Source organism: Pelodiscus sinensis, chromosome 18 (assembly GCF_052426305.1).
Source record: "Pelodiscus sinensis isolate ZL-2025 chromosome 18, ASM5242630v1, whole genome shotgun sequence".
Lineage (NCBI taxonomy): Eukaryota > Metazoa > Chordata > Testudines > Trionychidae > Pelodiscus > Pelodiscus sinensis.
The window spans coordinates 30,303,277-30,317,178 of record NC_143069.1 but is presented as its reverse complement, the minus strand read 5'-3'; the positions used below and the strand labels follow the sequence as shown (position 1 = coordinate 30,317,178).

The window sequence follows — 13,902 nt, the reverse complement described above, 5'->3', positions numbered from 1 at the left end:
CCCATTCCAACAGGCCGCAGCGGTGACGTCAGGCTCAAGGGGAAGGGCCACAGGGCCCAGGGCCATGAAAACAGCCAGCTGGCAGGGGCCTGCCCGCAGCTCTATGCCAGCGACTATGCAGGGCTCTGCGGACAGCAGCCCTGCTGGGAAACAGAAACTCCAGGTGCCCTGTTCAAACCGGCCCTGGGGGAGGAAGGAGTCACAGGCAGAGCATAGGGGTACCGGGGGGCTAGAGCTAATGGCAACCTCAGATCATGGCAGTGCCCACCCTGCGACCGCCCCACAGCTCCCCCAGGCAATGGGCATTCACACCGGGGCAGTGCCCACCCTGGCATTACCCTGCAGCAGCCTGCCTGCCCCACTCGCCCCACAGGCTGTGCCCACACAGGGACTATCACCCCCTTACAAAACAAGCCCTTTATTTACAACTCCCACCGATGCACGGCCTGGCGGGGGGGAAGGGTCGGGTGGGGGTGCGTGTGTTCATTGTTCGCATCTGCAGCCCGGCGGTGCCGCCTGTCGTGGGTGGGGGGTGAGCTCAGGTGGGCCTGCGAAGAGGCCTGAGTCCCATGCAGTACTGGGGGCGGAGCAAAGCCCCCTTCCCCCACGCACACGCGCCCCCTCCGCGCCGTCCCGGGCAGGGGGCTCACTCCAGCTCCCGCAGCAGCTGCAGCTCGAAGACCTGGAGATGTTCCTTGATCTGGCGCCGCGCGTCGGGGGCCGCCCGCCGCTCCCGCTGCAGCTCGCAGATGCGCAGGCGCAGGCGCTGCTCTCGCCGCTTGCAGGCCTGCAGCTGGCGCTGGACCCGGTCCAGGGCCTCCAGCGCCGCCTCCGCCCGCCGCTTCCACAGCAGGGCGCTGCCCACCTGGTAGCTGTGCTCGCTCTGGATGTAGGCGCCGGCCGGGGGCGGCAGGCGTAGCATGTAGAAGGAGGGGGAGACGGGGCGGGGCGGATCCGGGGCGGGTGGGGCGGGGGCCTCAGCCTCTGAGGGGGCGTCTGTCTCTGGGAGCGCCGGCGTGGCCGCAGCCGCCTCCTGCCCCGTGGCCACGGCCGGGTGCTCCAGGAGAATGTCCGACAAGCTGGCCAGGATTACGTCATCCTGATCCTCCAGCTCCGCCCCCTGGGGGAGGGGCCCAGGCAGGCTGCAGTGCTCGGTGGTGGGGGCGGCCGCGGGCGTGGCCGGCTCTGACTCCGCCTCCTCCGGGAAGCACGAGACATCCATGTTGGCCGGGGCATCCTGCTCTCCTTGGCTTGGATTTCGCCTGTGGGGAGAGGAACAGAGGCGTGGCGGCCAGGGTCCGTCCCACAATGCACTGCGGGGCCGCACCCCAACCCCCGCATCCAGAACAGGAGTAGCACCAGCCCCTCCACCTACACAATGACCTCGCCGTCTAGATAACTCCACCCCCAACCTCGCCTGGGGTCAACGGATGGGGAACCCCAGGGCTCCCAACCCCAGGGCTGCCCCACGCGCCGCAGACCCTGCCCCCCAGATCTGATCTCCAATGCACACAGCCCAGCAAAGCCAGCCCCAGCTCCTCACCCAGCTCCCGCTCTGTGGCTCTGCCTTGCAAAAAACACAACCCAGCCCTGCAGACCCGGCGGGCACTCACCTCCACCTCCGCCAGGCCCGGGCAGCCTTGGCGTCACCCCCCTTCTGCCCAGGGGGCCTCACCTTCGCCGCCCAGCGCGCCCTGGAGAAGGACTCGAAGACGGTGGGGACAGCCCCCTCCTTAAGCCGGTGGTAGCCGCTGCGGAGAAACGTCGGCCGGGCATGAGCCACCCCCGGCCCAGCTGGCTTGGGGGAGAACCCCGTCACCTGGGAGGCAGCTCACCCGGCCGGGGGCTCTTGGATGGCAGCGCTGCCCCGCTAACTTGACTGGGGGAGGGGGGGGTCTCTGTGCTGGCCTGACCCCACAGCCGGATTCTTTTGCCTTCTCTCGGAAATCCCTTAGTCTCTGAACCAGGCCTCGTTTTATGCAGCAGCTTAAGGCCCCGATCCCGCAATCGGGTCCACGCGGCCAGCCCCTGGGGCTCCACATTCATCCATTTGGAAAGCTGGAGGGGAGCACTAAGATCCTGGCCTCCGTCCAGCCCCGGCCTCAGCTTTTCACCCAACAGGGTGCCATGGAAAGGGCTCGTGGCGCCGGGTCGCGGCGCTATCCCAGCAGGGATCGGCGCTGAAAGTCCTTTAAACAGCCACAGCAACCCCGGGCGGCTGTCAGGCAGCACAGGAGTGAGGGGGCCAGAAGCCGCAAGCCCTTTGCTAGGTTTTTAAGGCAAAGCCTTCGGCCCCAGACAACTCCGGGAGGGGGCCAGGCTCTGCCCCTTCCGGGAAGGTGGAGCTGGCCGGTGACCGTGTTGCAAAATTCATTAAGTGGCCCCCCTCTGTGAAAAATTGTTGCCCATCCTTGAGCTAGCCGGTGCTTGGTCCTGCCGTGAGGGCAGGGGACTAGACTTAACCTCGCAAGGTCCCTTCCTGTTCTAGTGTTCTAGGATTCGTTTGGAGGGGTACGTCAGGATTACGGGGAACTGTATGCACCAGTCCATGGTTCCACAGGGCAGATGAAGAGGGCTGTGACCAGGGTCCCACATGGCCCCCCCACCCTCCTAGCGGTAGGTAGGCTGGTGCCGCTGTTCTTCTGCGCCTCTCCAGCTGGGATGGCAGGGGCAGCCGCTAGCAGAGTTACTGAGCCCTGGCGAGAAAGCTCCGCCCCCAGGCTAGCTGGGCCCAGCCGGTCTAGCGCCACCCAGCTTTGGGGCACAGAGCCGGGCATCCCTGGGTGTCGGCTTGGCCCACCTACCTGATGCCCACCATCTCGAAGCAGCTCTTCTCAAAATGCTTGGAGCAGAAGTAGATGTAGTCAGAAGCTGGGTTCCAGGGGCCCTGGCCGCTTGGGTCTTTGCGCCGACAGTTCTCCAGCCACACGCTGCGCCGCGGGTTTTCCTTCTTGGGCAGCCTGAGGGGAGACAAACGGCACCGCTCAGCTCCTGGGAAAGGCACAGGCCAGAGCAGGGGATCACTTGCCGCAAGGAGGGGTCTATGGGGGGCAAAGTCAGATGCAAGGACAGCCCCCCCTTGCCAGGAACTTTCAACGGAGACATGCTGATGCCCTAAAAGCCACTGAACCGCCAAAGTCTCCACCAGAGCTGGGATGCAGGACCAGCCAGAACAGATCACACGAAAAGCCCATCTAGCCCAGCATCTGGGCTCTGGCAGAACTCTGGCAGCTGCAGATGAAGAGGTAAGGCACCCCCTAGTGGGCAGTTCTGGAATAACCTGCTGAGAAGGGAAGATTCGTCCTAACTCCTCAGCAATTCCTTGATAATCCCAGGTCTGGACGGTGGTTTTGAAGCAACAAGCTCCGATGACGAATGTCTCTTTGTGGCAGGAAGTCATGCAAGTCGGCTGGGTGAGAAGGTATGTCTTTTTCTGTTGGTGTTAAAGGTACTGCCATTCTGCGCACCTGGCTGTCCCCTTACACCAGTGGCCTCCAACCTTTTAAACCACAAGATCACTTTTTCAAGTTCAGTGAAATGTGAAATCTACCTCAAGCCCAAAGACCCTGACCCCACTTCCTTCCTGCACCTTCTTTGAGGCCCTGCCCTGTTCCACCCCTTCTCTGAGGCCTCACCCTGCTCACTCCATCCCCCTTCCTTGCTCACTTTCAACAGGTTAGTTGGGGTGCAGGCTCTGGTCTTGGGCCAAGGGGTTTGGAGTGTGGGAAGGGTTCAGGGCTTAGCCCATGGTAGGAGACTGGGATCCAGGAGGCTGCAAGCTCTGGGAAGGAGTTTGGGTGCAGAGGGACTCATGTCGGGGGCAGGAGGAGGTTCAGGCCTGGGCCAGGGATTCAGGAAGCAGGCTCGGGCTGTGCACTGTTTAACTGAGATGGCTTCCAGGTGGTGGAGCAGTGGGGTTAAGGCAGCTTACCCCTGGCCTGGCCCTGCTCCACTCCTGAAAGCAGCTGGCACGTACAGCAACGGCTCCATGGCGCTATGTGCTGCCCCTCCTCTACCGGCACTGAGCCCACAGCTTCTACTGTTCCCCATTACTGATCAACGGGGGCAGCAGGGGTGGTGTCTGCAGGCCAGGACAACACGTGGAGACCCCCTGCTCTGCCTCTCTCAGGGGCTGCAGGGACATGCCAGCCACTTCCAGGAGCAGCAATTACCACGGGGATAATGACTCCAGCCACGGCAGGTTTGGCATTTTAAAACTCACTGCCCAAAGAATTAAATGTAAGCGTAAGAGAAAAATGAAAATTATGAAATGCACAGTCCAGTCAGAAACCAAAAATAACCCACTCTGCAAGCAGGAACAGACGTAACAACAACAACCCACATATGTGTTGGATTGGGAGATGAGCGTGAAGGACAGTGTGTGTTTCTGAGAATGACAGACACACACACACAGCGTGTGACAGTGATAGAGATTTGCATTGCCAATCTCCTTCCATCCCCTTCTCTCTGTGTGGAGACAAGGTACAGAAGTGGGTGGAGGAGGGACACCCTGACATCAGTGCCCCCCATCTTTTTGCCCCTCCATCTGCTTGCTCTGCAGGTGTGCCCCCTCCCCCACACCTGCAAAGTAAGCCCCCTCCCCCACACCTGCAAAGTAAGCAGGAAGCTCCCAGGGGGGCAGCTCCAAGGCAGAGGACAGGAGCAGCAGGACAGTGGGTGGAGAGGCAACTGAAGCGCCAGCGCTTGAGAGCTTCCCAGGCAAACCAGTCAGGATCCCTTGTCAGAGGCTCTGAGATCTACCGACAGATCCCAACGTTCTGGTTGGTGACCCCGCCTTATACCTTCCCCACGGGGTGGGAGGAAGGGGGGGCTGGAATGGCTGGTTGTGAAGGTAGGTTGCAGGGCCAGGTTACTTCCTACCGATGGAAGGAGATTCCTCGATTGCGGGTCTCGCGGGTGTCCCGGGTGCAGCAGCCGGCAGCAGAGCAGTGACGGGGCATCTGTGAGGAGACAGAGATGGGCGGCCCTGAAAATCACTCAACCCCCCCTCCAGTGGCTCTGTCTCACCCATCTTACCCCTCCATCCAGGGCACCCTCCTGCCAGCCCTACAGCCAGGAGACCCCCCCCCCCCCGGGGATGTTAAGAAGCGTGTGGTTCGAGAATCGTGGAGCCGACAAAAGTGCTGTCGACGACGCGAGACACGGACGAGGCTTCGCAGCCACGCGCCTGGGGCGGAGCCAGGCTGCCAAAAACCGTAAATCGTTTAATCGGCGGCGCGGTGACACCCCCCCCACCGGCCCCCCCAGGACTGGGACCCAGCTGCGCAGGAAGGGGGGGGCAGCATGGAGCCCCTGGGCGGGGGCAGCAGGTGCGGGGGGGGGGGCAGGGGTGGGGGAGGGGCGGAGGGGGGGGGTGGGGGAGGGGCAGGGGGGCGCAGGGGGGGGGAGGGGCAGGAGGGGAGATCTCAGGGGTGGGGGAGGGGGGAGGGGCAGGGGTGGGGGAGGGGGGGGGCTGTTGCCAGGGAGGCCCCGTGGGGGGCGGGGTCGTGACGGGGGCGGTGACGCTGGGACCCCCGGGAATCCCCGCGGGGGGGGTTCCCGGGGGTGTGACGTAGCGGTGACGCGTGGGGGCGGTGACGCGGGGGTAGCCCGAGGGGGAGGGGGGATTCCGGTCTCACCTCCCCGCTCCCATCCCTCCACAGCCGCAGCGGCTCCGGGACTGGCGCAGGCGCAGCTCGGCCTCCCGCCGTGTTCTCGCGAGAGCGGGATGGGCGCGCGAGGCTCCCCTCCCACTGCGTCGGCCCGCGACGAGCTCGCGAGAGCGCAGGCGGGGGCGGGGAGCAGGGTGCCCCGGCGGCCAATCGGAGTGCGTCTCGCCCTGGCTGAGCAGCCGGGAGACAGGCCCCGCCCCTCCCCCTCAGCAACTGCCACGGCAGGCCCCGCCCCTCGTCCTCAGAGCCACGCCCCTGCTCCATCACCTGCCACAGATCCCGCCCCTCCTCTCAGAGTCCCGCCCCTCGCCGTCACCTGGCCCAGACCCCGCCCCCTTCCCTCAGGGCCCCGCCCCTTCTCCGTCACCTGGCCCAGATCCCGCCCCCTTCCCTCAGGGCCCCGCCCCTTCCCCATCACCTGGCCCAGATCCCGCCCCCTTCCCTCAGGGCCCCGCCCCTTCCCCATCACCTGGCCCAGATCCCGCCCCCTTCCCTCAGGGCCCCGCCCCTTCCCCGTCACCTGGCCCAAACCCCGCCCCCTTCCCTCAGGGCCCCGCCCCTTCTCCATCACCTGGCCCATACCCCGCCCCCTTCCCTCAGGGCCCCGCCCCTTCTCCATCACCTGGCCCAGACCCCGCCCCCTTCCCTCAGAGCCCCGCCTCTATTCCCCCCTCTCTCGCTCCAGTGGATCCCCAGTGACCCTTGTCTGGTGACGGGGGAGGGGAGATGACTAATTTAATGTCATATGCAAATTTTCCAGTCTCACTCTTTACCCTTTTGCCCAGGCCATTTCTGAAGCGCAGGAGCAGCCCTGGTGCGGGGCCGATCTCCAGCACAAAGCGTCCACCCAGGAACCAGCCAGGGACCCGTCAGCCTTGGAGGAGGGGCCCTGCCACGGTCCTTCTGAAAGTCCAAGGCTGCGGCTAGACTGGCAAGGTTTTCCGCAAAAGCAGCTGCTTTTTCGCAAAAACTTACCAGCTGTCTACACTGGCCGCTTGAATTTGCGCAAGAACACTGACGATCTCATGTAAGATTGTCAGTGTTCTTGTGGAAATACTATGCTGCTCCCGTTCGGGCAAAAGCCCTCTTGCGCAACTGCTTTTGTGCAAGAGGGCCAGTGTAGACAACGCGGTATTGTTTTGCGCAAAAAAGCCCCAAATGTGAAAATGGCGATCGAGGCTTTCTTGCGCAAAACCACGTCTAGATTGGCACAGACGCTTTTCCGCAAAAGCATCCATGCCAATCTAGATGCTCTCTTCCGCAAATGCTTTTAATGGAAAACTTTTCCGTTAAAAGCATTTGCGGAAAATCATGCCAGTCTTGATGTAGCCCAAGTGCATAAGAACGTGGGAATGGCCGCACTGGGTCAGAGTCAGACCCAAGGCCCATCTAGCCCAGGGTCCTGCCTTCTCTCCGTGGCCAAGGCCGGGTGCCCCAAAGGGAACGAACAGAACAGGCAAGAAGAGCCATTCGCTCACCCTTGCCTGCGCGTTTGTTGACTCCCTCAAAGAACTGTAATAGATCGGTGAGGCATGACCGCAATATTGACCCTTCCCCAGCTAATCGTGTTCATTCATGTTCTTTATGACAGTTGGAGCCCCTTTGTCTGGTACCGAAGTCAGGTTCACCCGCCTGCAATTGCCAAGATGACCTCTGGAGCCTTCCTTACAAATCAGTGTTGCAATAGGTTATCTGCCAGGCATGTGATACCGAAGCGGATTGAAGCGACAGGTTATGTACTGCTATTTGTAGTTCACACTTGAGTTCCTTCAGGATTCCTGGCTGGATCCTGTTTGGTCCTGGTGACTTATGCCAACCTAATGTAGCAGCTTTTTCCAAAACCTCGTCTATTGACACCTCAATCTGAGGTGTCACCTAATTGGTGTCACCAATTTGTCACCTAAAAATAAATGGCTCAGGTGTGGGAATCTCCCTCCCATCCCCAACAGTGAAGAAAATTGCAAATTTCACCCCCACAGCTAATGTGGGTCACTGTCCCATGGAGTGGCCCTTGAACCATTTACAGCAAGTGCTAAAAACAAGGGAGCTCTACAGCCTGAGCTGAGTACCAGCTGGGGTTGAGGCTCCTTCACTAAGCTCTAGATGTCCTGAGTTCAAATCTACCCAGCGGTTGTTTGGCAAAGATGTCCTTTAGCCTCGCTGCAATAGCCTTGTCTTCTTTGAATGCTTCTTTAGTGACTCAATTCTTTGGTCACCCCACTGATTGTTTGACGCACTCAAAAACATTATTTTTTTTGCCGTTAGTTTTTGTGTCTTTTGCTAGTGGCTCTTCTAATTCTTTTTTGGCCCGCCTCATGCATCTGCCTGTTCTTGACTTGCCAGAGTTTAGGCTCCATTCTGTTTTACTCTATAGGAAAACACAACAGACAGCCGCCCTGTTCAGGGTCACGGGGCATCAGAAGGGCTTTTGAATTTTTGTTCAGTTACAATCTCAGCCCCTTGTGTTTCAGGGCCAGATGACAGAAGAATCCAGAAGAGTGTTAGTTGATACGGCACAAGGCCTGTTTCATACATAGATTATTATAGTAGCCTTTAGGGTGGGAACTAGCAAAACTGAGCTGTAGAAAATTCCAGCTTCTGATCTCTCTGCCTGGCGGTCTCTTCTTTCAGAGGTGCGACTCCCAGGTGTTTTTTCCAGGGCTTCCTTCACCTCCTTGTTGTGAAGGCTGTAGATCGTTGAACGCCGGGGCGACAGCCTGTGTTCCCTGGAAGTGGTGAGCTTGTGCAGCCACTCAGAGGAGATTCAAATGCCACCAAGCTGATTAGCAGAGCGCCCACCATTAGGTTTTTGGTTTCTCCTGGTGGTGCACATTTACACTTGCCTCCGTGCACATAAAAATTATTCTGCACATGGATGGAGAAAATCTGTCCAAGGATGGAAAAGATTAGAGGGGAGACTGGCACAGTCTTGTCCAGCCAGGCCTTGCCCTCGCCAAGGCCTCGTGTAGGTGCAGATGGTGGCACCTTGGAAGATGGCTGCCACGCTGAGGCAGGAGGCGCAGGCGGAGAAGGCCCGCTGGTGCCGACTGGAGTGCCTATGTCAGTCACACACCTAGTGTGGTTCACAGTCCCATGGAGTGGCGCTTTGACCACTCATAGCCAGGGATAAGAACAAGGGAGCGCTACAGCCGAATCTGCCTCATGGTTACACCTACACAGCACTGCCATTGGGGCGTGTGGAAGGCAAAGATGATGGCCAAGGGGGACAGCACAGATCAGTCTAGCACGGCTGGCACCTCACAGAAACCCAGCTGTGGCACGGTTCCGCCCAGTTCCCTCACTGCCCCGGCTTTGGCAGCGTCGCCAACAACAAATCAAATCCCCTGCTCCCTTGTTTTGCAATTCATTTCATTGTTGTCCTTCTGACGCTGCCTGTCTCCTCACGATCCCCCGGGGCAAGGCCATTAACCATGCCCAGTGGAGCCACTTTGGGCTTCCTTGTTAACAAGCGCCAGTGGAATTTGCTTCAGTTGCCTGCCGCTAACGAGGCATCTGAGGTGTGTGCCCTCCCCTCTGGGGAAGAGTCGTGCGTCTGCCTCTAGACCAGCAGTGGGCAACCCACAGCCTATCGGGATTCTAGGCGTGGCCTGGGAGACGTTTTGTTTACCGTGGCCCAGAGTTGCCAGATTCCAGTAGTTCCCACGTGCGTTGCTTTTTCCCGGCTGGTGTTATGAAAAGGGACACGCGTGTTAAAACAGGGCACACGAAGTTGCACACAACATTGACTGTGAGAGCCGTGTGCTCCCTCTGTGTCCAATCACAGCGCTGCTCCGGTTCCGTTGGCGTGCGCTCACGTGCACCCCTGCCAAATGCTAGGCACGCAAGCGCGGTGAGCAAAACTACCCCATCCTAGGAGACCGTCTTGGTTCCAACATTCTTGTGGCCCACGGAGATGGAGGGCCACTCATGTGGCCCGCTCGCTCACCTAGGTTGTGTGAAAGGAAGGTATTGAGGCCTACCCAAAATATGTCAAATGAGCACCAGTTTAACTGTAAGTGTAAAGGAAAGGCAGCATCGTGAGATACAGGAGATAAAAATAAAAACAAAATTTGATTGTGTTAGGCCACAGAAAATTGGGCCTAGAGCGGTTATGCTAAGACAGACCTCGAAGAGTCCAGCAAAGGGTAGTCCCTGAACAAAATTTAAGACATGAGTTGAGCAAGGGCATGAAATAAGCGAACAGCTGCATTTTTGTACTTGCTGAGCTGAGCAGCTTGCTTAAGAAACTGATAGGAAAACTCCCTGTCTCCTCGTTGCCTGGTACTTGATTTCTGTCTTAATAAGAAAGTTGCTAATGTATCAAAGCCACCTTGTATAGTTGGCAAGGTATGCACCCATGCTAGAAGTTTCTAACTAACAAAGGGGGGTGGGTTGCTTAAGTAAATAGTCTATGATGCGACGGAACTGTCTATATAACCCCACTTGTTATAGAAATCGGGGGCTGGTTCTTGGTGAGACGGGCTGCTTTCTATTGTCGTGTGCACTCTTCAATAAAGAGCTTTGTGATTAGACCTTGCTGGTGTTGCCTGTCTCTTTGCGGTCAGACAAGGAACTCAAGCCGTCTGGGTTAGAAGTCCCCGACAATTGGATGATCAACAATAACCCCGCTTTTAGGGAAGTAAGTAACTCAGACAGCAGTATGCAACGAAGTGCTGATTACCCCAAATGGAGCAGACGAAAGTTTTTGTCAGGGCAGAATGAGACAACAAAAATCTAACGTCAGCAATTGTCAGGCGAGAGGAGGAGTACCAAAATAGGGTATATAAGGTTGGCTGAAACAGACCAAGAACGGACGGGTTGCGAATCCAAAAAGCTAGGTCTGATCAACCAGAGCTCCCTCTCCGGCGCTGAATCTCGCTGCTGCACACATAAGCTCCGAAAGGGGAACGAACACCGGTCGTAAGTTGCAACGAAAAATCCAAAGAAAGGAAAAACATAAAGACAAGAATATCTCCTGAATCAAAGCAATGCTTCTCTCTTTCTTAACGTGAGTATTATATATTTGTTAACTCCATAAATTGTTTAAAGGTAAATCAGGAGGGTATATCTGTAAGAAAAGTTGTTATTTCTTGTTTTGTTTAACTGTACTGTTTTTCTACTTTCTCTTTGTATATTATATTGTCTTAAAAGAATCAAATAGTGAATTAATTTAAATGGAAAATTAATTATAAAGTAAATACAAAAAAATAAAAAATCTTTGTTTGACCCTAAAAAGAAGTATTCCTCTGTCTGTGGTTTCAAATCCTTTAAAAAAACAAACCCAGTTACCAAAAGGTTGCCCATCGCTGCTCTAGAGTAGGGATGTTAAAGACTAGTTGACTATCCGATAAGCAAATGCTTATCAGATAGTTCGTCGACTAGTCAACCTCCCCCATCCCCTGGCTACCTCCATCAGATAGAGGCAGTAAATGGGGGGAAGACAGGGTACTTGAAAGTGGCAGCCCTGCACAGCTGAGCCCTGCCCCAGCTGACCCCGGGTTCTGGGGAAATGCCACGCTCGAGTCTGGGATCAGCTGGGGAGTCCCCAGGTGACCCTGGCTCCACGTGGCATTTCAAAGCGGCAGCGCAGCATGGAGCCCGGGGAACTCTGAGTCCCTTGCTGACCATGTTGTGCTGCCGCTTTGAAAGTCACAGGGACTTCCCGCTGGCCCCCGGCTGCACGCGGAGTTCCGCATTCCTCCTTTGAAATGTACAAAAGGGCCCAGCAGCGGCTCTTGTACATTTCAAAGGAGGAATGCGGAAGTGCCTATTGACTAGTCAAGTAGTTGATGGAAATTCCATTGACTACTCGACTAGTCAATGAACCGCTAGTTAACATTCTTACTCTAGACTCTGCATCACGCCTGGCATCAGTGTAGCCCCGATCCCAGTGACTCCATGTCTGGGCAGCGCCCAGCCCAATGGGCCCCGATCCCGGTGACTCCGTGTCTGGGCAGCGCCCGGCCCAATGGGCCCCGATCCCGGTGACTCCGTGTCTGGGCAGCGCCCGGCCCAATGGGCCCCGATCCCGGTGACTCCGTGTCTGGGCAGCGCCCGGCCCAATTGGCCCCGATCCCGGTGACTCTGTGTCTGGGCAGCGGCCGGCCCAATGGGCCCCGATCCCGGTGACTCCGTGTCTGGGCAGCGCCCTGCCCAATGGGTCCCGATCCCGGTGACTCCGTGTCTGGGCAGCGGCCGGCCCAATGGGCCCCGATCCCGGTGACTCCGTGTCTGGGCAGCGGCCGGCCCAATGGGCCCCGATCCCGGTGACTCCGTGTCTGGGTAGCGCCCGGCCCAATGGGCCCCGATCCCGGTGACTCCGTGTCTGGGCAGCGCCCGGCCCAATGGGCCCCGATCCCGGTGACTCCGTGTCTGGGCAGTGGCCGGCCCAATGGGCCCCGATCCCGGTGACTCGGTGTCTGGGCAGCGCTCGGCTCAATGGGCTCCGATCCCGGTGACTCCGTGTCTGGGTAGCGCCCGGCCCAATGGGCCCCGATCCCGGTGACTCCGTGTCTGGGCAGCGGCCGGCCCAATGGGCCCCGATCCCGGTGACTCCGTGTCTGGGTAGCGCCCGGCCCAATGGGCCCCGATCCCGGTGACTCTGTGACTCTTTAGCCCCAGCTGAAATCTATTTGCTTGGCGGAAAGTAAATATTCTCAGGAATTAGGAGTCTCAGCTCCGTGGACCGTCCTTGGCAGTGCTGGCGTTCCCCAGAGTCACCCTGTTTGCTGTGGATTGGAGCCAGCCACACCAGGGTCCCAAATTCTGGCACGGAGCCTGAACGGGGCTGTGATCCAGAACGGAGTCACTCCTGGGAATAAACTCATCTCCAGAGACGCGGAAAGCAGCGTTGGTTAACTTTGAGGACCTGCCCTGTTCATGCAAAGGGGTGCGGCGTGGGGGCCGTGGGGCCCAAATGGCTGCTTGCGCTGCTTGCTCCCCCACGGTGGCCCGGCTGAGCGGCGCTGAAGTCAGCCGAGTGCCACAGTGGGAAGGAACAGCGCCCCCCAGAGGCAAGACGTAACGCTACAACGTTTCAGAGTCACAGACATTGGGCTACTATATATATGATGGATGAGTAGCCTGTCTGCCTCAGTTTCCCTTTTATGCAGCAGGAGCTCCAGGGCTGCCGGGTTCCTGGCTGTATCTGGCCTGGCCCCCATTGCCCTGGAGAGCAGGCGAAGACAATAGTCACCCAATTGCCCAGACATTTGGTATCAAAGCAGCTAGGGACCACGGCTGTCCCAGTCTGCCACGCTGCAGGAAGCCAGCCGGGTTTGCCTGGGGACACAGGTGGCTCGTGGCAGCACTTGGGAGGTGCCCTGACCCCCTGTGCCCCGCCACAAGTTTAATTGCAAAATGGGGTGCTCTTACATGCCACTGCTGGATTTGGGGGAACAAACCGCTCGGGGGGGAGACATCTCTGCCAAGTGCCCGTTTCAGGGGAACTCGTGGGATGAAGCAGGGGGCTCTGAGGTTCGGCCCAAGGAGGCAGAGAAGCCAAGCGGATTCCTTTAGGCGGCTCCCCAAGCTCCGGCTCTGTGGCTCCGTGACCCGGACTTGCTGGCTCTCTCGCTGGGACATTTGGCTTTTTTTCCAGGTAGGTTTGTTCTCTGGAAGGAGCCTGCAGGAACGTTCCCACCGCGGGCGGCCAAACCTCCCTGCAGCCCCCCCACCTGCAAAGGGCCTTTCTGGGTTGGGTTTGGCCACTTCGCCGCTGCCACGGGGTTATTTGCTCATATCAAGGAGAGGGAGTGTGTGTGTGTGTGTGTGTGTGTGTGGTCACTGAGTGTCACAAATGCTCAAGCTCTATGTATGTGTGTGTGTGGTCTGTGTGCGTGTGTGTGTGTGTGTGTGTGTGTGTGGTCACTGAGTGTCACAAACCCTCAAGCTGTGTATTTGTGCGTGTGGTCAGTGAGTGGCACAAACCTTCAAGCTGTGTGTGTGGTCACTCTGTGTGTGTGTATGGTCACTGGGTGTCACAAACCCTGAAGCCATGTGTGTGTGTGTGTGTGTGTGTGTGTGTGTGTGTGTGTGTGTGTGTGGTCACGGAGTGTCACAAACCCTCAAGCTGTGTACTTGTGTGTGTGGTCACTGTGTGTCACAAACCCTCAAGCTGTGTGTGTGTGTGCATGTGCGTGTGTGGTCACTGTGTGTGCATGTGCGTGTGTGGTCACCGAGTGTCACAAACCCTCAAGCTGAGTGTGTGTATGTGTGTGTGTGTATGTGT

The 13,902-nt window shown here is 58.3% G+C and overlaps 1 protein-coding gene across 1 annotated transcript; it reads right to left on the bottom strand.

The window, feature by feature from the left end:
• Window positions 1-402: 402 nt before the first annotated feature.
• Window positions 403-5,797, bottom strand: THAP7 (THAP domain containing 7). The gene is made up of 5 exons (XM_075915155.2): window positions 5,640-5,797; window positions 4,882-4,961; window positions 2,805-2,960; window positions 1,614-1,751; window positions 403-1,262 (listed from the first exon to the last, which is right to left on the bottom strand). Exons 2-5 carry the CDS (start codon window positions 4,959-4,961, stop codon window positions 647-649), a joined length of 990 nt encoding a protein of 329 aa, XP_075771270.1. The 5' UTR covers window positions 5,640-5,797; the 3' UTR covers window positions 403-646.
• Between the last annotated feature and the right edge of the window lie 8,105 nt (window positions 5,798-13,902).